At 36.0% G+C, this 26,065-nt stretch overlaps 1 protein-coding gene across 1 annotated transcript in view; it reads left to right on the top strand.

Moving 5' to 3' along the window:
* The window catches only part of LOC145693367 (protein phosphatase 1L), a 76,841-nt gene that overhangs the window by 28,203 nt on the left and 22,573 nt on the right, over positions 1-26,065 (top strand). The window contains exon 2 of the mRNA XM_081769304.1: positions 9,375-9,858. Within this exon, the coding sequence (XP_081625430.1) occupies positions 9,375-9,858 (484 nt within the window). The remainder of the gene's footprint in view (positions 1-9,374; positions 9,859-26,065) is intronic.

Here is a 26,065-nt window from a genome sequence, read left to right as displayed (position 1 = left end):
AAATTCCATATGCAGAAAGATAAGCTAGCATACATGATAACCTATGGTTTAGGTCCCTACTTCCAGAATTTGGTTGTTCGTGAAGTTAAAACTTCTTTATGGTACGCCGTATCATTTGATGAGAGTCTAAATAAAGTGGCTCAGCGAGGACAAATGGATATTGTTCTTCGGTATTGGAACAGTGACGCAAATTCTGTATCAACAAGCTATTTGACGTCTGCCTTTCTTGGACACTCAACGGCTGTGGATTTAAGTGAAGCATTTAAAATAGCTTTGGGGAATTTTGGACTTTCTCTGAACAACATAATCCAAATTTCTATGGATGGTCCAAATGTCAACCACCGATTTTTGACAGATATGAAGAACATGTTGAAGGATGAATTATCTCCAGACAATCCTGAAATGCTTGACACGGGGACTTGTACATTGCACACTGTACATGATTCATACAAAACTGCTCATGAAAAAACTGGATGGGAAATGCACACATTTTGTCGCTTAGCTTATTATCTCTTTAAGGACTTTCCCAGCAGAAGAGCTGATTTTATTCATTATTCTGGATCAACAAAGTTCCCGAATAAATTCTGCGTAATCAGGTGGACACAAAACTCTGATGTTTTCCAGCGAGCCATTGAAGTTCTTGGTGCATCAAAAAAATGTGTAGAAAGCGTAGGAAAAAAAAAAATCCACCTGCATCAAAGAACTTTGGAAAGGTGCAAGAGTTCCTGAAAAATAAACTCCTTAGTGCGAAGCTAAATTTTTTACTGTCTGTGTCCGTTATGCTGGAACCATTTTTGACACTGTTTCAATCTAATGACTGTCTGCTACCATTCATGTACCAGGAACTCTTTTCCCTGTTGTGAAAGGTGGCTGATCGTTTTGTGAGGGAAAATGTGCTGGCAGAATGACAAGTCCTCCAAAGTTAATGAAACTAGACATCTCCAAAGAAAGTAATTTGAAGTTGGCCCGTGATATTGATATTGGATTTGGAGCAAAAAATGCATGCAAGAATTTGGAAGAAGCTGATGTACTACAGTTCAGGAATGACTGCAGAACGTTTTTAGTTACTATGTTTACAAAGTTGAGTGTTAAATGCCCCCTCAAGATGAAGCTTGTTAGAGGCGCAACTTGCTTGGATCCTGAAGTGATGTTGAATGAGGACCTCCGTTCTTCACGTGTGAATTCAGCCCTGGAAGAATTTGTGGATAAGAAGTACATGGCTCCTGAAGTTGCTGATCTGGTAAAAAAAACAACTACATTTGCTTCTGTGAAAAAAGCAAGGTGAAAGAAGCTTTAAAAGCTTTCTCCAGGAAAGATTATAAACTTGACCAGTACTTAATGAAGCTGATCACTGAAACCAGCCTTGTTGAACCAGCTACATTGAAATTCTTCAAGCAACTTCTGATCTTATTTCATGGTAATGCTGCAGTAGAAAGTGCTTCTCTGTCAACAAGGAATGCCTTGTAGAGAATCTCGCAGAAGACTCTCTCATTGCTCAGCGGTCAGTGTATGGTGGAATCCAAGCAGCAGGTGGTGTGAAGGCCGTTGCAGTCACAAAGCCTTTGATATTATCTGTGCGAAATGCATCGTCACGAAGGCGAGAAGTCCTCAAGAGGCAAAAAGACACCTACGAAGAACAAGAGAAAGCAAAACGCACCATGTTGAAAGACTTAAAATGTTTGGAACTGAAACGTAAAGCTCTCAGTGACTCAGTAACGTCAGAACTTGATGGAATTGATGTTCAAATTAACTCATTGAAAAAGAAGTAGAACTTGTGATATTCAATCAAGATGTCCATTTTTGTGTTCACTTTTTTTTAAGTTTTGATGTGATACTAGTATGCAGACTGTGAGAAAAAAATATTTGTAAAAGTACCCTTGAAAAAAGAGAAGAAAGAAGGCATCTGACCCCATCCAGGATGAAGGTTCCATTATGAACAAATTCAGTAGGTCTTATCAGTATGTTTATGTACACTAATTTCAAATATGACACGATGGAAAAGAATTGTATATTTACGTAATCAGTCTTTTCTTGTAAACGAAAATTATAAATTTAGGATTCAGAGTACATAAAATGCAGATAAAAAAACCTAGCTGAATGTAACGGGACTGTTCACAAGATTTTTTTTAAACTATAGAACCTGGTAAGCCTTAAACCCATACTTGAACCGCAATTAAAAATTTGTTTACTGCCTTTTAAATTGCTCTTGCATTTTAAAATTAGTCGTCAGCTAATCGACATTATGCACGTTAGACAAATAAGAACATAATGTGATCTTCATCTTAACCGATGCACCACTGGTGGTAGGGGTTTATTATTACTAATGGTAAATTTTTATCGCCATGGTCATGAAAATTTGAACAAAAAGGCCATGAAAAGTCATGAAAAAGTCATGAATTTACTTTCTGGTATTCCAGTAGACACCCTGTTATAGACTATTTTGTGTTTACATAGCTTAGGTACATAGTATCTAAATTACTACTTTGAAAAAAAAAAAAAAAAAAAAAACCGAATACACTGTAACAGCCTCTTTTCTCCATAAATACAACACAGACGCCTACCTCTATTGCTTCATTACATGTATTTACGGTACGTGCTTTCTTAACAAAAAATCGAATTTACACCTTTCTTTTTCTGCATCTCGTAATGCATAGGAAGGGAGTTCATATATAAAAATATGCTCTTTAACATGTAAGAGTACAGATTTTATATATAAAAATAAACTTAGGAAGAAATCTCACTATACTTGTTTTCTTCATCCGGAAAAAAGTAATAAAAAGTACGGGTCTCGTTCCCCTTTCTTATATTTCCTGGACGTGAGATTATGATGGGTAATGGAATACACTGTGAGGATCGATCTTTCGTGTTGATCTGTGCACTAGCGAATTACGCAGCACTCAAGGCCCGTTATTGTTTGGAATTAATACTTCGTTCTGTCCTTTATAATTTCTAAGTTGCATTGTTGCATAAGAACGAAAAGCACAAAACTTCAAACCCAAACCGATTTTTAAAATTAAATCAGGACATGCTGCAGTTAATACTAGAATATTACTTACGAAATATGAACAAAATCATAATAGACGTTTTCGGAAAACTACGTCAGAAGAGAACTCAACAAAAGTTTATACTACTCCTTTCCATGAGAAATAACTTACGTAATACTGTGGGGAATCTAATGAAATGTTTATTTACGAAGTGATTTGCTATAATTTATACATTGATATGATATTTTGCTATTTTTGCAAATAAGATACCACTCTACAATGGACTAACAATTTAGCCACTTCTTTCATTAATTTCAAGTATTTGATAATAAATATTGTATCTTCGTAAATACAACACTACTGTCTCTCTCACACACACACATACACTAATACTGCCGTTAAAGCTATTTTCTCTCTTTTTTTATATTGTCTTCATCGTTAAATAACGTTATGACTCCACACCGACAGTACATGAAGTTTTAAAGGAGTAGCGCATTTCGAAACTCCTATAGTGGATAAAGAATTTAAATTTTTGTACTTTACCCGTAAATATATTGTATAGATCAATGGCATACGATATGAATTTGGGTGCTTCAACTCCTCTTTATAACGTTGTGTGTACGGCACTGGAGGTTCTTGTGTTCAATTTGAGTTGCCATTTATGACATCTTTGACTAAATCTGTTCTGAGCAAATGTGCATTTAATTGCAATTCCAGTATCACGTGTTGGCTTTAAGACAAGCAATATACTGCAAATACCGAAAAAAAAAAAAAAAATGCTCTCAGCAATCGGTATTTTCGCTATTCAGCGTTCTGTACAAGAAATGGCACGTTTAGCTTCAAACTTCTCTTTCCGCACAAGCTGCAGATTGCTGGATAGTGGTCAGTGGTGTCGGGTTACTTAGAGGGATGGAAGTATCGAAAAAGAAAATACCTACGAAGGTCGCAGACAAACGACTCTGCCCATCCTTCGTGAGGGGAAAAAAATAAAGAAGGGGAGGTAAACTTCTAACTCAAAAGTCTTGTCCTATCTTCCAAATTGGGTTCGGCAACACTGCCATCTATTTTTGTAAATTTCGTAAAAACCGAAAACTATGCCCTGCGAAAGTAATGCTTTAATTACTTTCTGACGACACTATTTCATTGCTTTAGACTAACCTTAATACAAATTGTCATCTCAGAGGAAACAAGAAAAGAACTAATTAAACTACCAGAAGTGGATGCTCAACAGTTCTTGAAGAGTGTACAAGCACATTATATATTTCAGGTGGTAAACATTTGGTGCAAAATACAATGACTCATTCTGTTAACATTAAACTAGAACTAGCATTTCTCAATCCTGAGGCTAGAAAATCACAAAGTAGCTGCAGATACATCAGAACTGTAGCAAGAGCACTATCTGTAGCAGTGCCAGATGATCAACTTGTTGACAAATGGAAATGTCTGCATCTTGAGCATGAACCTGCTGGAAGTGAAATTATTTCTTCAAGTATTGACGGTTACTGGACTTTTTTTTTTTATGGGACTTAAGAAGGCGGATGGTTCACCAAAATTTCCTCCAGTAAGTAAAGTAATAAAAGCTGCACCCTGCCTGTCCCATGGTAATGCAGATATTGAAAGGAGATTTCCAGTATCAAAAAATGCTTTGACAAAGAAGACGACTCAGATGCCTGTCCCATAGTAATGCAGATATTGAAAGAAGATTTCTAGTATCAAAAAATGCTTTGACAGAGGAGAAGACTCAGATGTCTTGTAGATCCTTAAACAGTATTTTAATTGTGAAAGATGCCTTAAAGTTCTATGAGAACAAGCCTTATCTCGTTCCAGTTTCTAAAAAGTTTACCTTGGGTCAAAATGCTCATAAGCATTACCAACAGTTTCTGGAGGAACAGCGACTAACCCAGGAAAGAAGTGTCACACTTAGAGAAGAGAAAGAGAAGTTGAGAAAAGCAGAATAACAAAAACTGGAAAATGCAAGAGGTGCTAAGAAGAACATAGAAGAAATTGAAACCCAGCTTAGTGAAAGGAAGAGGAACTATAGTGAGAACAAAGAATCTGCAAATTCTCTGCTTGGTGAAGCCACGGGTAGACTTCGGAAGGCTCTTAGAAAAAGGGACCTGAAGGAGGCACAAATCGCTCAAGGGATGTTGGAAGGTGTCATGTCATTGAAAGAAGAGGAATACAAAGAGCACAAGGACGTTCAAGTTCTTCAGAAAAATGTTGAAAAGAAGAGAAATGCTTTAATTACATCGTTTTTTAATGCGCAGGCAAAGAAGAACTGAAATTTATCCAAGTAACATATATATATATATGAAGCAAACATATATATATATATATATATATATATATATATTATATGTAATGCTCCTGAGATGTCAAATCATAATGATGTTATTGTATCTGAAAAAAGCCAATCTCGTCCAGAATCGGAAATAAAAGTTTTGTTCTATTAAAAGTCTTTACAGCTGGGTTTCTTTATATATGTTCAAAAATTAATGCCTTGGATCATTTGTGAAGATTGGAAGGTAGATAAATATATTTTTTATTCCTGAACTTAACCGGCGTCTTGGTAGGGGTAAATCACTAATGCAGTCAGAGAAGTAGTAAAATTTATCGAAGTGCAATGGTTTTGTTATATATTATGTTACATATATTATATATAATGTTCGTGAGATGTCAAATCATAATGATGTGACTGTTCTTTGAAAAAAGCCAATCTCCATCCAGGACCAGAAACAAAAGCCTTGTTCTGTTGAAGACTTTACAGCTGAGTTGTCCCTCAGCTTTCTTTATGTATATGTTCGAAAATTAAAAATGTCTTTAATCATTTGTGAAGATTGGAAATAGATAAATATATTTTTTATTTCTGGTTTTAACCGCATCTTGGTAGGGGTAAATCACTATAAAAAACGTTACATTTTCTAACTTATGACTGAAAGTTGATTTGTGAAGTTCCTCTCAGAGGCGGATTGGTCTGCAAAGTAGCTATTTTCAATGCCATCAGACGCTCCGATGCCTGAACCATTCATCTAACACATAATCAAGCAAACGACCTATTTTTAAAGTCATTTGTTCGCATCCAAGTAACACTCATACGCATTTTCAATGCGTTTTTTTTTTTTTTAACTTGTTCTTTTCAAAAGTCGAACATATTTAAGACGGTTTCTTTCATTTTCCACCAGAGCTTTTCAAAAGGTGATTTATGTCAGTATTTGGCGCTACTTTATCAGACGGTTCTATCAAATATAACTCAATTAACACAGTAGTAACAAACTTGTACTGCTCCATAGAGTCAACTTGTGCAATATTCCATTCTATTAGTTTCTCAACATAGCTATAGGACAAGTATAATGAATAACTGCCTAGAGTTCTCCTTGGCTGAGTGGATAAAAATCATCGTTCGATAGCTAAGAACTTCGTGATCCGAAACCATCTCGAAGGCTGAAGATTTTTTTAAAATTCTTAATTCCGCAAATCTTAAGGTTTTTCTCTCCCTTCGTAATCATCTGATACTCTGAAAAGTTCTCCACCCTATTTCGACAACTGCCTGATGTGATCCTCGCAGTTCGGAAACTTTCCTTCTTGTTTCAAAAAGTCACAAATTCGTCATAATATATGGATGCTGTCCGATCATTTTGTCTCCAGTTCTAAACTTGCATACGTAAATCATCCCTCTCTGTCTCCATATTTGAATTTCTCCCCTCCTCTCTCTCTCTCTCTCTCTCTCTCTCTCTCTCTCTCTCTCAATGTCATCGTCCATTACGAGCGCACATGGCTCAGAATTAAACCTCCGATTCTTGAAACCAAATGTAAGCGCTCTAGTAGTGTGCTATCGTAACTCTATAAGTTCGTTGCTAAAAGCAGCATCATTTTAGATTTTGTTCGGGGAGGGGTGATTCTCCGCCGACTTCAGAGTTTCAATTTTTATATCCGTATTCTACCATACATTTGATCAAATAATGAGTTTATCACTCAATGGAGGGGTGAATTACGCTCTCCTGTCGTGCCCAAGTGACGTCCCTGGAACATTTGTTTGTAACTACTGGGAAACTGAATAGCACTCGTTTCTGTCAGTAGTTTTTAGAGCTTTACGCCCCGCATTACAGACTTCGGGAAGCACAAAACCCCTGCCGTGATTAATAATTCTCATAGGTTTCACAAGGAGCATTTCTTAGCTTGATGTGATATGCAGTCTTTGAAGAAGGTAAAGTATGTAAATAAAGCTGTGGAAACATTTTGTTACTTTTTTTTACACTCAGCTCTACAAACGCATTTTAGAACAAACGAATGAAAGATACGGTTTTAAATCGATAAAACTTGTAAACCTTGTTCGAGTTCTTTTCCGTCGGAATGGAAAGATTACATTACGTCACACAGACTGCTTTAGGCAAGACTTAGGCGAGAAGGACGAGTTGGATTGAATACCAGCGTTAGTTAGTCGATCGAGACGTGTGTTTCTGAATACGTAAGCACACGGCGCAAGAGTTTGTTAGTAAACTTTTTGTAACATTTTCTATGTCGCGAACTGTACCAGTTCTTGATTTTCTGCCCACAATCGTGACAAGAAATACCCGAAATATATTCGTTCCTTCAATTAGTTACGATACAATAACGTGATTGCCTCATAACGAAAATTGGTGTTATATTTCGTATCTACCAAAATTAAATAAATATATATATATTTAGAGGGAGCTATTTTCGTTGTTTCAGTTAGAAATTATTCATCCGTGTTTTTAAGTAATGTTACAAACTTTACCATGTTACTATATCTCAGAAATGATTTGAGACATCAAATTGCTGTAAAGAGCATTACGATCTTTACATTTATTGGAAACCCTATATGCAACTGGATGTGATACTTAACTAAGCAGTTTTTCGAAATAAAGCCTTTGAAAAGAGTCAAATTTTCAGTCCCTTGTAACTCTGTTCTTTGTTATTTATTCGAAATACGTTATATCATGATCATAATTTTCGACTCTTAAGATAACTTGGATGTGCCCATCTCATTTACGTTATACTTGTAGAAGTCTGCGAAATTTGGTTGTTCTTCAATGTTGGTGGTAATATTGCTTTCTTAGTTTGTAACACAGAAAATAAGTGAGGCGGTATGAGTTTTCGTTTAATATGTGAAAAGTTCTATTAGAATCAGGTATTTCTTCCGCGTGCCAGAGAAAAAGTTTTTTTTTTTTTTTTTTTTTTTTTTTTGTCGACTAGTGTTATCTAACGTGCCATTTGAAGAGAGATATCTTTATGTTAGGTTGGCAGTACTGTGAATCTGATGGTATTGTGGAATATATCAAAAAACGTCGCTCTATTGTCTGTTGATATTTGAATGGTACGACATTTCAGCGTATTTTATGTATTAATTTAAAACTACAAGAGTGCATAAAGACAAATGGTCCACTATGTGTACATACAGAACGTGGCATTATTGGTAAAATACGTAACAGTGTAATATGTATGGGGAAAAATAGCATGGATGAGCGTAGACTTCTGTGTAGCAACTTTTTATTTATATAAAGATCAGAATGTTCTACTAATTTAATTTATGAAGTAATTTTGGTTTGGTCTATAGTGATTATTGGTAGTACTAAACTAAAATCTGTTTTATTAATTACGGAAATTTAATAAAAATTGAGACTAACAAGCACTGTTTGCTAAAGATTTAGAGAACAAAAACGTGACGGTTTGTTCCAGAGATGGTTTATACTTACATCATTAATACAGGGTGTTTGAAAACAACACCGACAACGTTTGGGTGATGATTCCTGACACCAAGATAAGACAAAAAGTATAGATTAACCTAGGTGCATAAATGCTTCCCTTCGGAGTTATAGGCTGCCGAAAACATGAAAAAAATTAAATTTAAAGGTCCATATCTTCAAAACTATGGAACCTACCGTAGTCGGGTCAAGACCTCACTCAGAAACTAGTACGTGCTCTATCCAAAAATACATGTTTCAGAATTCTAAGGTACTCACGCAACAATTTTTAAAGAGCGGGTTTGGCTACGGGCATACAATTTGAACTATTCACCAACTATCTCTATAAAAAATGTTGCGGAAGTACCGCAGGATTCTGAAACAAGGATATTTGGATAGGGCACATACTAGTTCCTAAGTGAAGTCTTGACCCGACTTCGGTAGGTTTTGGAGCTATGGACCTTTAAAGTTCATTTCTTCAGTTTTTCGGCAGTCTATAACTCCGAAAGGAAGCATTTGTGCACCGAGGCTGGTCTATACTTTTTGTCTTATCTTGGTGTCAGGAATCACCTCCCAAACGTTGTCAGTGTTGTTTTGAAACACCCTGTATAATAAACTAGATATGACAATAAAACATATTAATACAATTTGTACGTAGTCGAATAATAATTGTGCTATTTTATTTCAGTTTGCTGCAGATTATGCTAAAGAAAAGCTAATTAAAAGTCTGCGAGATAAAGTGGCTGTATTAAAGAAACTTTCGCCGAAAGACATTTCGTCCTCCAACTTGTTAGTAAGTCATACGAAAGGTGACAAAGAGGACTCGAAAAGGCCTCAAGGACAAGAGGAGAAAAAGGAAGACAAAGAAGGTAGGAAACGAAACGAAAGGGAAGCTAAGAAGGAAGATACAAAGGAAAGGAAAAGCTCTAAGACAGACGATTTTATTAAAAATACTAATGTAACTGATCCCGTATTACTTAGTCTACTGGAAGAGGTTCGTCCTATCACACGTGAAGTACGTCCAACAAAATACAAAACTGAACCATCTGTATCACCTGCCAACTACTTGGAACCCAGCGGGCAAATTAATTATGGTCGTTTGTTAACTGATGAAGTTCTTGCAGCAGATAGATTGCTAATAGAGGCTGCTAAGAAGAGCTTAGATGTTGCCGGTTAGTATTGGTGTTTTATATTTAATTTATTCTTTATAAAATATATATTGTTAGTTCAAAGAAAATTCATATACTCTGTAGCATTTTACTTACTAGGAAAGTAATCATATATATTTTCCTTTCTTTTATTCTGTGTTTTATCTGCATTATTAAATATTCGTTATTTGTAGCTGCATTAGAGAAGGAAAATAATTTCATTGGTAGGAAGATCTATTAGATGAAAGTGTATAATGTACTTACAACTGCCAATTAATAGTCCAGTCAAAGAAGACTCAAGAAACACTAATTGGAGAAAAATCGTGTAATTTTGACATTTTGCAGTTGTGAGGGGAATCGCCCTAAATGTCATACTAAAAGTCCCTGTAGTGTGGAGTCGGCAAACGGGGAGGGGAGTTTAAAGGTAGTTTTTATTTCTTAAATATCTTAAAAACTATGGGGCTTAACAAAAGACATTTCAAGTATAAAATTAAACTACGTTAAATTTCGTACGAAAAAAGCCTTATACATTTTTTTCGTTGGACCAATAGTTTAGAAGACAGAAGATAAAAAGTACATATTTCGAAAAATCCATGTTGTAACAAAATTGTTCAAGTTACACAATTTCGTACACAAACAACCCCCCCCCCCCACACACACACACACAAAAAAAGCTTGAGTTGGGGACTATTTCGAAAGTACTTTCAAACAGGTCAGCCGTTTTCCCGACCTCGAATTCGACATTCATCTCAATCGTTTCCCCCTTTTTTGTTCTGCCGATGGGGTTCGACTTGAATTTAAGTGGTATTGGAAGTGTACTATTCATTTCAACGACCACGATCACAATGAATGCATACTAATATTGGTCGTTTTGCATCATTTTTACATCGATTCAACACTAATCTAGGTCATTTGAGACATTTTATATTTACCCTCCTCCCTCTCCCTATTCTGATGAAGACTAAACTTGGACATCAACGGTATCGGAAGCGTGACTATGGTTTCGACACTGTTATCGGCTCTTTCCGATTAGTTGTACATTTCACCCACTTTCCACCACTAGACGTGGAAGCTCAATGTGGACTTAAATGCTATCTGGAGTGTCACTGTTCGTCTCAGGAACCCCGAAAACTATGGATTCGATACTAATATCGTTTGTTTTTGATTGTTTTTTACATTTCACCATACACTTCCTCCCCCACCAGAGGTGCAAACAGGGGCTGAAGTTGGACTTAAACAGCATCAGGAGTGTCACTATTAATCTCAGCGACCCCAAAAATTATCGATTTCACATTTAATAGTGATCGTTTCTGATCGTCCCTCTCATTACCTCGTATTTTTGCTATGAGAGCCTTACCCGCACAGTGCTTTTTTCCAGACTGTAAATAATATATGTATACTTCTGGTCACAAAAAGTTACACTGTCTTCGAGAGACTAAGTCCAAAAAAGTGAACCTAGATCCTTACGCCCCTCGGATCTGTATTTACAGGAAAATTTGTTTTCCCTTCATTCTGACAGAAAGTAACATACGTAGTCTTCCAAGAGCAATATACCATCTTCATGTTGGTGCCAAGTAAATTTATAATTGGCATATAAAATACAATCATAACAGTTTACAGAAAGAAATATATAAATTATATATAGATAGATAAAAGTTAGAACCTAGCAATTGGGTGGTACGGGATGATTCAAGCCTATAAGGAACAGGATCACCAAGAAGACTACATACACACAGATGGAACACTTCTGAAGTCCTGCTTTCGTGCTTTATTCGTTAGCTTCTTATTTCAGCATGGGTTCGAATTCTGTCTGCTAGAAATAACTTTTTTGAAGTAAAGAATCTGCATTTTATTACAGCGAACGTTCATATTCCTTGTATCATATAAGAATGCAAGAACATTACAAATACGTCACAGATAGGAAATTAAATCATATATATTAAACGAAATCATAAATTCTTCTCATCTTGTCTCTAACGTGAACATGTTCCCAGATTGGATTCTCTGTGGGAGAGCAGAAGAAAAAATAATTTCCTAGTCAATTACTTTTTCATTAATTATCCATCTGGATAAGCCTACAAAGCCTAATCGTGGGATGCATAAAAAAAATCATTTTTTTCTCATATGTATTCTTGAAAAAAAAAAAAAAAAAGGAATATGGAAAAGTTTTAGTCAAACTACTTATTCAATGTTTCGAATAGTTGTTCTGTATTTCATTATGTTAGAAAAAAAAGACCACTAAATTATATTATAGATTACTGTAGCTGTACAAAACTTGTCCGTTGCGTTTGCTAATGAAACATTGGCGTTACTTTCCATCTGTTAAATACTTCTAAAGAAAAAGTAGACTGACGTAAAATTCGAGCTTTGAGTAGTAAGGTAGTGTTGTTGTTTATGTTGATTTACTAATATTGGGAAAGAACGTTCGCTAGCCACATTTGATATATCATCGTTTATTATTATTATTATTATTATTATTATTTGCAGAGGAAACAATATTATCGGATATTTAATATGGCAGAAAACTTTAAATTCAAGAAAGTTAAAAATCCAACAGTATTATTCAATACAACCTTTAACAGCAACGAATTCGATAAATTTGAAAAACCCTTCTCGCAGATCTTATCGCTAGTATTCATAGAGGAATGACCTGTAGCATTCGGCTGCATATTACAAGTTGAAGTTTATGCAGGGTTCGAGTTCCACTGAAAAACATACGCACTTTTTAATTGTCCGCGATGTTTCTTTGCGGTGTCCCGGTCGTTTGCATAATATGAAAAAGTGGAAAGATGATGAACAAAGTTGCGTTAAAAGAAAAGATGAGAAAAAATGTTTCAAAATAAAGCGAGAAAAAGAAAAAGGTAGATACATTTAGTGCTTCAGTTTTTGCTTAAAAATAAATAAATAAAAAAAAGTGTCTAATACGTATATCCTCGGTGAACGAGGTTTTGAGTTCAATATCCAGTGGTTGGATTGGAATTCAGCGTTTCTTTTAGAAGGAAGGATGTAGGAGACGTGGATCTACAGCGTACGGTGTGATCCAAACCAATGAACTCTCGCTCTGAACCGAACCCGAGTCTCTAGCAACTAAAGTACGTATCCTAATCATTTAGCCATAAGAAGACTTAGTTCGCACTGAGATAACATCAAACGCATTACACTACTTTAGACCTCTCCTTAAACTGCAAAACACATTCTCTATACACCTCTGCTCATTGGTAGAGTTAAATACAAATAAACCAATCAGTCAACAAGTTTGAAGGAGGAACAAGGGCGAAAGTTTTCCATTCACATTATATACTTCTAATGAGCTCCCTCGTGGCTATGTGGTTAGCGTACGAGTCTTTGGCGCGGGAGGCCAGAGTTCGATTCCTGGTAGGAGTACGTGATTCAGATCCCATAGGCTGTAGGAGCACGTCTCATATAACCTAGCTGCTGTAAGGGACGCTAAACTCATCAACGAACCAACCATTGTCTATTAAATTGCTTAATCTAAGCACCGAAAACTTGGTATTAAATAAAACGAATTACGGCCTTTAGAAATTGAGTGCAAGTTAAGACTCAAGAACTTCCTGTTATTTCTCATTTATGTTGTTACCTACTTACTATTAAAATTCCAGGCAGAACTGAAAGAGGTTAAGTACGATGTACGTAAATAAATTCAATGTATTGAAAGAAAATATGAGAAAAAATGTTTCAAAATAAAGCGAGAAAAAGAGAAGGGGTAGATTTAGTGCTTCAGTTTTACATCTTGGAGAGGAACTTCAATTAGTTAACCTAAATTTCATCTCCTATGGCAGTGGTCGCCAAACTTATGAAGCTTCTGAGCGACCGTGCCGTTTTTAAATCCTCCTTTGAACTACCAACAAAAAGATTTTTTTTTATTTTAATATATTTGTTTATTGCCTATAAACTAGGTGTAACGGGAGCGTTAATGTGATCTACCAAAAATGTCCCCGCAACTGCTAGTAGCTCGCGATCGACGGTTTGACGATCACTGGCCTATGGCATTAAAATCATGGGTTTGATTCTCTGTGACAATACATGTTGTTTATATTTACTCCAAACAACAGGCCACCAAGTGAACTTTGTGGTGGACAAACACCGTGTGCGTGGGTTTCCTCGGGGTTCTCCCGTTTCCTCCCACTTTCTTCATTCCACCATTTCATTCATTACTCATCATCACCGTCTCCTTTAGCCTAACCGGCATAACCGTGGGACGTAAAACTCAAAGATTTCATTTCATTTTTTTCCAAACAACAGGTCCGTGTGAATTTCTAACTGGTCAGTGGCTAAAACACGAAGTTCCTGTGGATGTAGGGCTATATTTCATTCCTGGTAGGAATATCTGTCGCAGGTACAAATACGAGTAACATATCGAGTTTCACATTTAAAAAAAATATTTATTTATTTTATATTTTATTTGTTTCATTACAATTGTTGATTGGTATTTACTCAGTAGGTACCTCTTTCCATTTCATACAGCCTTAGCACTGAGGGGGAAAGTTAAACGCTAACCCGTGGAATTAATAGGTTCACACTCGATGCAGTTTCCATGATTTTTAAGAAATATAAACATTCAGAATCTCTAATAATTTGAAATGTATATATTGATGAGAAGTCGGATCAGGGTCTATATAAAAGTTTTCCAATACTTCTATGTTTCCCATTTTTCCTATATATTTGCTTCTCTTCCTATAAACTCCTATATTTTAACGAAACCTATATTTTTGTGGCATTGCTACCTCCACTTGTGAAAAGAACTTAAGGAAATAAGGCGTGGGTGGTTGGAGGGTCTTTTGTCTCCGCAGTATGGTGGTTGAATGGAGACCCTTGTGTGTTTCGTCCTTTCCTGTTAATTGTCTAAAGATAATTACACCAAACAATATACAGTTAGCACAAAAAGTATTCATACACGTACAAAATGGAACAAAAAAGAACTGTTCTATGGAGTAGTGATTTTAAAGACTTAAAAATAATTTATGTAGGTGTATCAATACTGCAGATTTTCTGATACAGATCCTATTTACACTTTCCTTGTGATCGTTGCTTAGTACTGGTGAGCTACGTACGAAAACACTAAGAAACCCGTATAAAATTTTGCAACAAGATAATTACCCATTTAGTTATATTTAGAGTAGAATGTATGTTTATATAACAATTGGTGTAATTTCCACGTGATTTTTTATTATTTTTATTTCTACTATTGGATAATTGAAATGTTCCTTCCAATAGGTAGAAATATTGTTATGATAGTCTTTGTTCTTTCAAAATGTTCCAGAAAATAATTGAAATATTCCTTTTTCACAGCTTCACTAAACCTCCTATATTTTATCGTCGTGATTTCCTATATTTTTTTCATTAGCATTGGAAAGCCTGTATGTATTTTAGGTATCACCTCATCACATTACTTATGGAACTGAGACAGAAGGTGAAAAATAGTAATCAGAATGACAGGCCACGGGATTTAACCAAATACTTCTCATTAACGAAGCGAGGTTTAACTATTTCCTTAGATAATTTTTGCAGAGTTTAGTGTAAAATAACGACCTGTCTACTGTTTTGACCTGATGTACGTTTATTACTTTGCTTATTGTGTTTGTGTAATTGAAGTTCAGAGAACCTTTCCAGCGCCGAGGTTACACGAAAGTAGACCTATAGTTTGTGGAACCCGAATCGCTGTAGTGGATTAAAGTTTCAAAGCTGTCCAACTGGGAATTGAACCCGGGAATGCGTGAACCAAAGACGCGCGCCGAAATCACTACACTACTGAGTAAGGTTTGATTAACCTTTCTGTTATTATTATTTTAGCATCTCATCATTATGCTACAAGGCTAGGGAGAAAATGATGATGAGAATGCATGAAGTTGTGGAAAGAAGGGAATAAAAGATAACCCAGAGAAAATCCACGCACATTGGTTTGTACACCACAAAATATTAATAGTTGCGTTTTTTTTTTTTTTTTTTTTTAAGTCGTATATAAAAGAGTAGAAGTGAGTGACTCATACTATTACAGATATTAATGTAAATTTCGGAGAGAGTACTCTTTTTATCTCGAAAATATGGAATAAGCAAGGATTTTCGGAAATATGCCTCCTAAGCGGATATAAAGAGATTCAGAATTTCTCCCAAGAGTAGGTATCGCAAGAATCACTGGGGTTAGAGACATGGAACTCAGCATATGAACTCTTCATTTAAAATAAGGGAACACATGTTTCAAAAATTCCGCTCCAAAGGGAAAAAGGGACATATTTATAAATATTCAAATTTTCTTTTATTTAATCAGAAAATGCCTAATGTGAGGATTCACTTAAGTCAAAGATGTGAAATTCGGTGTACAAACTTTTAAGTAAAACCAAGGGAAAACGTGCTCCAGCATTCTCGAAAATTTCGTCTTTGAATGAGGATTAGGACAATTTCTTTTAATATTGAATTTCCCTTCATTTATTCACAAGGTTCTGAATGAGGGTTTGTTGAGATTGAAGATGTGAAATTCGATGTATAAACTCATACAAAAATAAGGGAAAACATATTTAATGGTTTTCAAATATTCTGCTCTTGAAAGGGAAAACTAGGATCATTTCCATATTTTAAAAAAAATCCCTATCTACGTATATTGAGCCATATAGTGCGCATTGTGTTGATTTGCTTAAACTAAAGATGTGAAAATCGACATATAAACTCTTAAATAAAAATTTAATACATATTCAGCGTCTACGAAAAGTTCACTTGTGAAAACGGTAAGGGAGCAATTTCTATAATATTAAGATTTTCCATTATTTATTCAGAAAACGCTTAATGCAAGAATTTGCTCAATTGTAGGTATGGAATTCGTTGTGTAAATTCATAACTAAAAGTAAAGGGTACACTTATTTCAGAGTTCTCAAAAATTGTTGAAGTAGAAGGGGGTACGAGAGCAATGGATAAGAAGGGATTTTTTTAAAATAAGTATTCTAAGAGAGGTAATGGGAAAAAATTTATTCAATGTTTTGTCCACAATAGAATATCACATAAATAACTGAAATTAGGGAGATGAAACTTAGCATAGGAACTGATTAAAAATAAGTGGCTCAGTGGTTGAGCGTTCACCTCTGGTGCATGAGGTCCCTGGTTCGATCCCAGCTCACACCAAGTAAACTTTATGGTAGACAAACACCGTGTGCGTGGGTTTCCTCAGGGTTCTCCCGTTTCCTCCCATTTTCTTCAGTCCACCGTCATTTATTTCTCATCATCACCGTCTCCATTAGGCTAGTCGGCATAACTGGGACGTAAAACGCAAAAATTTCACTTCATTTTCATTAAAAATAAGTGGACACGTGCCCTATGTTTTAAAAACTTCCGTTTTAAGAAGGAAGAGTCATTTTTATTTTTTCCTTCGCATTAAAAACGATGTTGTCTGTTGTTTGTGACTGTATCAAGGGGAAATAGCTGAAAACGTCGACATTAGTTTTGAATGTACTTAGTATCTATTTCGAGCTAGGTTTCGATTAGTACTTTGATTAAAGGCCGTATCCTAAGAGTATGAAGTTCAGAATTAATGCGGTAAAGTATCCCGTGAGCCCCTAGAGTTAGGAGATGTTAATCTGTACTTGAACTTTTCATTACAAACAAGCATAAGACATGTACCAGGATTTTTCTAAAATTCTGGTCGTAAGGGGATCTTATACCTATTCGCTTAGGTCTCTAACTCTCCATTTGATAACACGTATATTTTAATATGGTAATTTTTAACGAAGTATTGGAAGTAATGGCTTGAAATTTTTAATATAAATACACAAGACCCATATAAATCCAACCACGGTCTCCAATTTACTTTACATGCGTTAGATTAATTGCAATATATTCTTCAGTGAGTTTGGCAACAGAGAATAAAAAGTATGCTGTATAAGTATATGCATAGATCTTTTCCCAGAAATTGAGAGCCCTCTGAACCTCTAGCCCCTACTAGTCTTCGCGACACGTGCGATTTATGAGCGCTCCTGGCTAAAGACCAATGTTGTCTCTGTTACTTTCCTTCTAATTTTCTTTTTTTCTTTTTCAAAAACTTGTTTTGGGCAGCTTTGCCCTTTTGTCGGCTGTCTCTATAGAAATAGCAGTCATACTCCCTGAAATTGTTGATTCTCGGTTGGAACGATCATTTTCTCTCCTTGAACCTCAGTGTTAGAATCGAGAAACAAAAATAAACTCGAAGACAGTAAATGTAAAAAGATAACAGCAGCAGTAGTTTGTATTAAAAAATTAGAACCAACAAAAATATCGTATCTAAATAACGTATTTGTGTTAAATGCACTTCATCATGATAAGAAGTTCTATATTATTCTCGTATAAGATGCTATAAATGCTCTACTTTGTAATAAAACTAAAAGTAATGTCTTTGAAAGATGGTATTAGACTTGGCAAAAATTGGTTTTGTGAGGTCAATTTAATATTTCATACATACAATATTTTTATTCAATTTTCAGAAATTAGTGTATTGGTAATATACAAAGTGTACATTTCTATAATGTAATTAATATAAATGTGTACACAGAATATAAATGTTTGACAATAGTAAGGTATTTCATAAAAAAAAATGCTTTTGTAGGATCATTCTAATTTCAGACATATAGTCATTCTACTCGTTTCCATAAAGTAATTAATATAAATATATCAACAGTGTAAATAGTGTAAATGTCATTAGTGTTAGAAATGTAGTGAAATATTTCGTTGATATACAGGGTGTTTAATAAGTAATGGTCATAAATTAAACCGTAGATAGTACACGCCAAAACTAACAAAAAAGTATTAGTAAACATGTGTCCGCAAACGCTTCGTAACGGAGATAGGGGCTATCGAAAGTGTAAGAAAATTAAGTTTAGAGACGAATATCTCAAAAAATATGAATCGGACAGAGGGCGGTCCAATGAATGACTATCGAAGTCAGACCTGCGTTATGCAGAAATGCATGGATGATAACTCTGCAATGCGCGCGTAAGGGATTCCCCAAAGACACGGAGGGATTCCCGGAAAATTGTCCGAGGAAAGGGGGCTCAAGATGAACATCGAGGGCGCGTCTATCCACCAGTAATTCATAAGTCGTGGTACCAAGTCGAAAGCTCGAAAAGATACAAAATGGAGGGCAATGTTGACGTGTTGTATGTGGTTGCATAACCAGCAGGAAATGAGAGAGGCAATCGAAAAAAGGTGGTGGTGCATGTTGTGAACTACTTCAGAGGACATTTCTAAGACGAATGCACATGTACAGAGAAGTCCTTTACTGTACCATACGAAGGTAAAACAAACGATGCGCGAAAATGAATGGAATAGCCGAAAAGAACACTGGTACAACATGCAAGCCAGCTGGAAATACTGAATCGGGGTTGAAACAGACGTTGAGCTCACCTTGGGTGCATGATGTTGCGGGTTCAAATCCGCTGAAGTGCCCACTGAATGCAGTGGTTCTGATCCCATATTTTCAGAATTGTAGGTCCCATCCTTCGGAGCTCCTAAGCTCGTTTAAAGCAACAATATCTCAATCAACCGAGCGCCTGTAGGTTGCTCATTACTTGGTTCTTCCCCTGTACGTATACGTAAAGAAAAAACTGTGCACGCAGTTCTTGTCAATCAGCTGGTAAGCCAGGAAATATGGAATTTAAGAACACTACATTGTTTCGATTACAGACATGAATTGGAAACACGCTTCCCTTTCCACGTTTGTTTATTATGTTGCCTGAAGGGTTCTGCTACAGGTCTACATTCTTTTGTCGTACCGGAGTAGTCGCTTGGGAGAATGATTCAGAGTGTAGAGCTTTGTTGTCTTCACTTGTCTTTCTCGCCTACAAATCTCTATTTGCGATTTCTCCAACACGATTTGCCGCTTCTACTCGAAAATATACCTCTCGATATGCGTCAGCGACTGTGGTTTATGCATGATGTTGTCATGCTTTTCCGATTGCAATCCAGTTTGCGGATATTCGTTACGTTAACTGCTTAGCACATATTGCTTCATCAGTGCCTTGCATACCGTTTGGTTTACCTAAGTGCTGCTACACTTGTACATATGCATTAGTTGTCGCAATTCTTCCTGGAGCCATTTACAACGTACATCACCACACTTCGATTGCCTCTCTCATTTCCTGCTGGTTATGCAACCACACACGGTACGTAAACATTGTCCACCATTTTGTATCTTTTCGAGCTTTCGACCTGGTACCACGACTTATGAATTACTGGTGGATAGACTCGCCCTTAATGTTCATCTCGAGCCCCCTTTCCTTGGACAATTTTCCGGGAATCCCTCCGTTTCTTTGGGGAATCAATTGCGCGCGCATTGCAGAGTTATCAACCATGCATTTCTGCATAGCGCAGGTCTGACTTCGATAGTCATTCATTGGACCGCCCTCTGTCCGATTCATACTTTTTGAGATATTCGTCTCTAAACTTAATTTTCTTACACTTTCGACAGCCCCTATTTCCGTTACGAAGCGTTTGCAGACACATGTTTACTAAGACTTTTTTGTTAGTTTTGGCGTGTACTATCTACGGTTTAATTTATGACCATTACTTATTAAACACCCTGTATATATATATATATATATATATATATATATATATATATATATTGGAATCATTTGAATTTTAAGCTTATAGTCATTCAAAGGGCTCCATAGTCTAGTTGTTAGAGCATTCGACTCCTGATCGCCTGGTTCTAGGTTCGATTCCTTGCTAGAATACACAGATTATTGGCGTCTGCCCATCGTCGTGAGGCGAGCTGGGTAGTCATGTGATTAAAAGACATGACAGTCTATATAATTAATATAAATATATACACAGTACAAATGTTGTTTGATAGTAGTGAGGTATTTCGTTGATAATTTCTTTTTGTAAGATGTATAATATTTTAATAATAGTAGAATGTGTGTATACTATTTATAATTAGGATGTAGACCTATACATTTCTTTGTATAGACTTTTATAATGTATAATGTATTTTTATAATCAGGAGCGAAAGTTTAAAACCTTAGAATGGGCGAATCTTGCCACAAAAGCGAGAGGTACCCCTAGAAAGATTAATAATAATAATAATAATCAGGGAAAGGAATGAAGACGTACTAAAGGAAATTAGTGAAGGACGACCGATCATGAAGATAATAGGAAAAAGAAGAAACAGCATGCTTGGCTATCTCATTCGACACTCCGATTGGATCACCGTGTTGATAGAGGGAAAGGCAGAAGAAAAACCAGGGAGTGGAAGACAAAGGATAGAAAAATCTACGTCCCACGGTTATGCCTGGTAGGTTAAAGGAGCTGGTGATGTTGAGAAATGAAGGAAATGGAATGCAGAAAGTGGAAGGAAACGGGAGAACCACGAGAAAATCCACACACACGGTGTTTGTCCTCCACAAAGTTCACTTGGTGCGAGCTGAGATAGAACCAAGAACGCTATGCATTAGAGGTGAACGCTTTACCAACTCAGCCATCGCCGCCCGACCAAGGATAGAATATCAAGATGCAGTTACGAAGAAGAGACCTTATCAAATTACAAAACAGCTCTCCCAAGGGAGAGAAAAATTTCAAAATGTTCTTCTTGCCCACCAATCTATGATTAAAGGAGGAAGATTATTATTATTATTATTATTATTATTATTATTATTATTATTATTATTATTATTATTATTACCACCGAGAATGTCATTCTAGGTTTCCTCCTATAAAAATATATACACTATTTCCAACTATGGTTATCTTACTTTTTACAAATTGGTCTAATTCAATATTGGTATAAATAGTACCAGTAGTAGTTTTCAAGCTACGGCTCACTCGCCACTGTTCAACATTAAATTTAAGATTCCTCGATAAATTTGCATAAGTTTATCATTTCTAAGATAAACATTACGTAAAAGGTCTATTCAAATGAATATCAAGTTTTTCTGACATTTGTATATTACGCATATCTTTCTTAATTTGCATTACTCACATTACCCCAGAGAACGAACAAATTTCAGTCCTGGTTTGAACTTCTCTTACAATAATAAGCAAAATATACGAGGAACAAATTTACCATTATTGACGATGCGGAAGGGAGGAATTTTTCTGGACTAGGAAGGAATGTGTGCGGGTGCAGAGTAGGGGTCTGCACGGGCCGGAATTTTTAGCTCGGGCCCGGCCCGGCCCGTGAATTTACAATGTGAGACCTGACCGGAGTCCGAAATATGTCTTAGCATTTAAGCCCGAGCCCAGACTGAGCTCTGTGATAATCAAATTAGGCCGAATTACAGAAACTTAATAATTAATGCAAAATTGTATTTTTATTTACAGCAATTCTTGGTTTAATTTTGCAGTTGCGTTTTAAAAGTTCTCCAGAAAGAACGGTGCAGTTCGTATCGTTTTACAATATATTTTCAAAGTTAGGCTCGAAAAAACCCGAGAAATATAGTTGTATATTTAAAAATTCACAGCCCGAGCCCGATCCGGGCCCGAAGTGATAGATGCTTTGTAGGCTGAGCCCTGCCGGCTGGCCAGGTCGGGCTTAGGCCCGAGCCCGTGTAACCTCTAGTGCAGAGGCGTCTCAAGTGGTGGGCATGAAACGATTTTGCGGTCACATTTGTCGATGCAACAATAGAAACAAATATGAATTCGGACTTACAGAAAAAAGTACATAAGGCTTCAAACTAACTTATATTAGATCGCTAGCATAGGCGACAGGCGGCGAGTTTATTTTAAAGATTGCAATAATGAATGTCTATAAGTCTTTATCGTTAAGATGAATTGTTTTCGATACATTTTATTATAATTGGCAATTTTTAAGAAAGGGGGCAGGAAAGACTAAACCTTACTCGCCTTGCTGTGCAGATGATATGGTCAAAATCAATACTGGATAGTGCAAGCGTAAGTGTAAATGCTAATATGGAACAGAGAAACAAAAGAGAACTTATTCAGAAGGGAATTGGGAGGGGAAGGGAGTACAATGCTGTAACACTTGAAATACGTCTTGATCTGTATACGTTCTTCAATAAACTTTTCTTATTAGATTACGCAATTTCTAGTTTCTTAGGCTTCTTTCACATTATCCGGCGATTTGCCGGATGAGAAGTGTACCCTTTCATATTATCCGGCGTTTTGCCGTGGATGAAAAATATCCTAGCAGGGTTGCTGTGCAACTGAAGAAACAAAACCTTGTCACTCTTGTCGTATTGTGGTGGTTGCAATTGACAGATGCTAAAAGTGTCTTCTACTCGCCTTGTTAAGATAGATAGAAGAAAAGTCAGAGTCACATATGGATTCACCCTTTTTTAGAGAAGTGATAACTTGAAAGAGATTTTTCTATACTGTTTCCACAATCGATATGCTTGAGCAAAATAGCGGCCAGGTTCTGGATATTTAAAATACGATCCCGGTATTTACGTGTTGTAACTGGGAAAACCAGGATAAAGTCCTTTCAGGATAGTCGGTGGTTGAGATCTATCCCAGAATCAAGTGGCGGATCTAGAAAGTAAAAATAGGGAGGCTGCCAGACCCCAGACAATGAGAAGTATATCATTCGTTTACTATAAAGTTTCAAAAATATATTAATAATAGCTTAAATTATTTTCGTCACCCTGAAAACTGGGGGCCCTAGGCTAGATCCGCCACTGCCAGAATCCCAAGTCAACACAACCACAGCCCAAGGCTAATCTATAGGCATTATTATTATTATTATTATTATTATTATTATTATTATTATTATTATTATTATTATTATTATTATAGTATTTCGGGTTTATTCTTTTATTTTAAGCGTTCCGACTATTGACTCAAGTCTCTTTAAAGCACTGCTCTAGTTTCTGTATTCAAGGAACTATTCAAGAAATTACAACCATAGAAGTGTTAAAGATAATCATAAAATATATAAGGTACGGTATATTTATCAAATATCACATCATGAATTCTCTCTTGCTTTGCGAAAGTACATAAAAGTATTATTAGTAAATATATTATATTGTTGAAATATTTGATAGTGTATATTTCAATTTTGGGGCACCACAAATTTATAGAATTACAAGCTCATTTGTCCAGTGCTACCCGGATATTTATTTCTCCCAATCTTCTATTACATAGAAAAAAATAATTTGTATTGATTTAGACTCTTTAATCAACGAGCTATGGATTCGACACTCCGGTAGTATCGGTCGTTTTCGATTTTCAGATGTCTCTTTTCCCATGTATTGTATGTAACAAGTTTGGTTAAAATTACTCCAGGTGTACTGGGCTAGAACATAACCACATACACAAACACACTCCACACATATATATATACTGTATATACGTAAAACACACGCATCCATATTGTCGCAGCCACTCTCTACTCTTTCCTGGCAACACTTGCTTCCTCCCCCAACACCCATCCTGCAGTTTGCCGCGTATATGTGAAGAGCTTCATTGCTTGTAATGTCCCCCTTGGCTATACACGGCGATCTGCCGCGCCGGATTCTAGCAGGGAGATGCTCGCCGGACAAATGTCCGGCGACCGCCGCACATTCATGTGAAGAGCTTCATTGCTTGCAGTGTCTTTCTACCTTGTCCGGCAATTCGCCGGAACGGATCCGGCAAATCGCCGGCTAATGTGAAAGGGCGGTTACTCCGATTATTCAAAGTATTCAAATGTTATCGGAGGGAGTGACCGCCCCTCCCTTTAATCCGTCCGTGGTGTCATTCTGATCTTAGTTTTTGCTTTTCGCTACTAATACTAAACCGAAACAAGTTTTCTTCTTGTGACTGTAGGGGGTGGAAGAAACAAACAAACCGTGAAAGGAAAAAAAGAAGTGGTTTTGGGCTCTTCTAGTCCAGACCATCCTAATCAATTAAAAGTGAGAATCACAGGGTCCTTTTTAAAGCAGCTAACAAGGAAACAGATGGTCAGCCCTCTCCTCTAACAAGCCCTCGCCCGTCTGCAGCATACTTTTCATTCTCTGTTCCCAAACTTACTGAAAAATATATTGCAATTAATCTAACGCATGTAACGCAAATTGGAGATCGTGGTTGGATTTATATGGGTCTTGTGTATTTCTATTAAAAATTTCAAGTTATTTCCTGCAATACTTTGTGAGAAATTACCATATCAAAATTTACATGTTATCAAATGTAGAGTTAGAAACATAAGCGAAGAGGTATAAGATCCCCTTAAGGAGGTGGAAGTTGCAATTTCTATATTCGCCAAATTATCTTTTCCTTTATAAGATAAGATACATACACAATTTAAAAGGTTAAGATACATACTCAATTTAAAAGGTTTTTCGTTTCCATTGTTACTTTTTATAGAACAACTTGATTTTATTTAAGTATACTTTCTACTTGTAAGTTTGATATAATACGTTTTCAGGCAATATATATATTAAATATAAATATATATTAAATATATATATAAATGTAACTTCATTAAGTAATTGTAACTACAAAGCTTAACGGAAAATGAAGCCACAAAAACTTCTTTTTATCTTTTAAACAGACATTTTATTTGTAGTGTGTTTTCATTCGACAGTTGTGTCAATCTACATTACCTTGCTATGACTTTCTTGTTACAACTTCCAGTAATCAAATTCAGAAACTAGTCAAGTTTATTGATTTCTGATGGAGACTATTCTTTTGGCATGAAACAGGTGTTTCTTGGTGTAGATTACGTCATTATGAAATGTTTTTTCTGCATACTATCAACCGTTTATATCTTCTTCTTATACCGTAATTTTTTTTTAAATCTCAGATCGTTCGGAGGGTTCGAGTTTACCATTTTCGTATTTTCCATGCACTTACCAATCGACTATTTTACCACTGGTCGTTTTTCGTTCCTTGCTAGCGCATGCAGAAGACCGAAGTGAAGTTCGCAATTCGCTTTTACCAAAGGTATTTTCGAAGATTTACTCGTATATATATGCAGATTCATATATGTACGATTCTTACAATATTGCAGTACCGTGTAAAATAATTTCATGGCAGAAAAAGTCTATTAAAGAATTCATGAAACAATCTTAAAATGTTAAATTCGGATGACCCCAGGGTTGAAAATTATATTTTGGATTCATACAGGATTATGCATTGGATTAAGTTGTGCAATATAAACAAAATATGATACAGACACGTAAGTCTGAGACAGACAAATAAAAGCAGCCGTTGTTATATGAATGCAATTGTTGACTTCCGTTTAACATTGGTCTTCCCCAGTAAAGCAAAGAAACGAGAAGCAAAGGTGCAAATTTTCGTATTTGTTCCTTCGGCACGT

The sequence above is a fragment of the Thermobia domestica genome, chromosome 8 (genome assembly GCF_964235325.1).
Source record: "Thermobia domestica chromosome 8, izTheDome1.hap1.1, whole genome shotgun sequence".
Classification (NCBI taxonomy): Eukaryota; Metazoa; Arthropoda; class Insecta; order Zygentoma; family Lepismatidae; genus Thermobia; species Thermobia domestica.
Note: the sequence above shows the minus strand (reverse complement) of the source record. Positions and strands in the feature narration are given on the sequence as shown.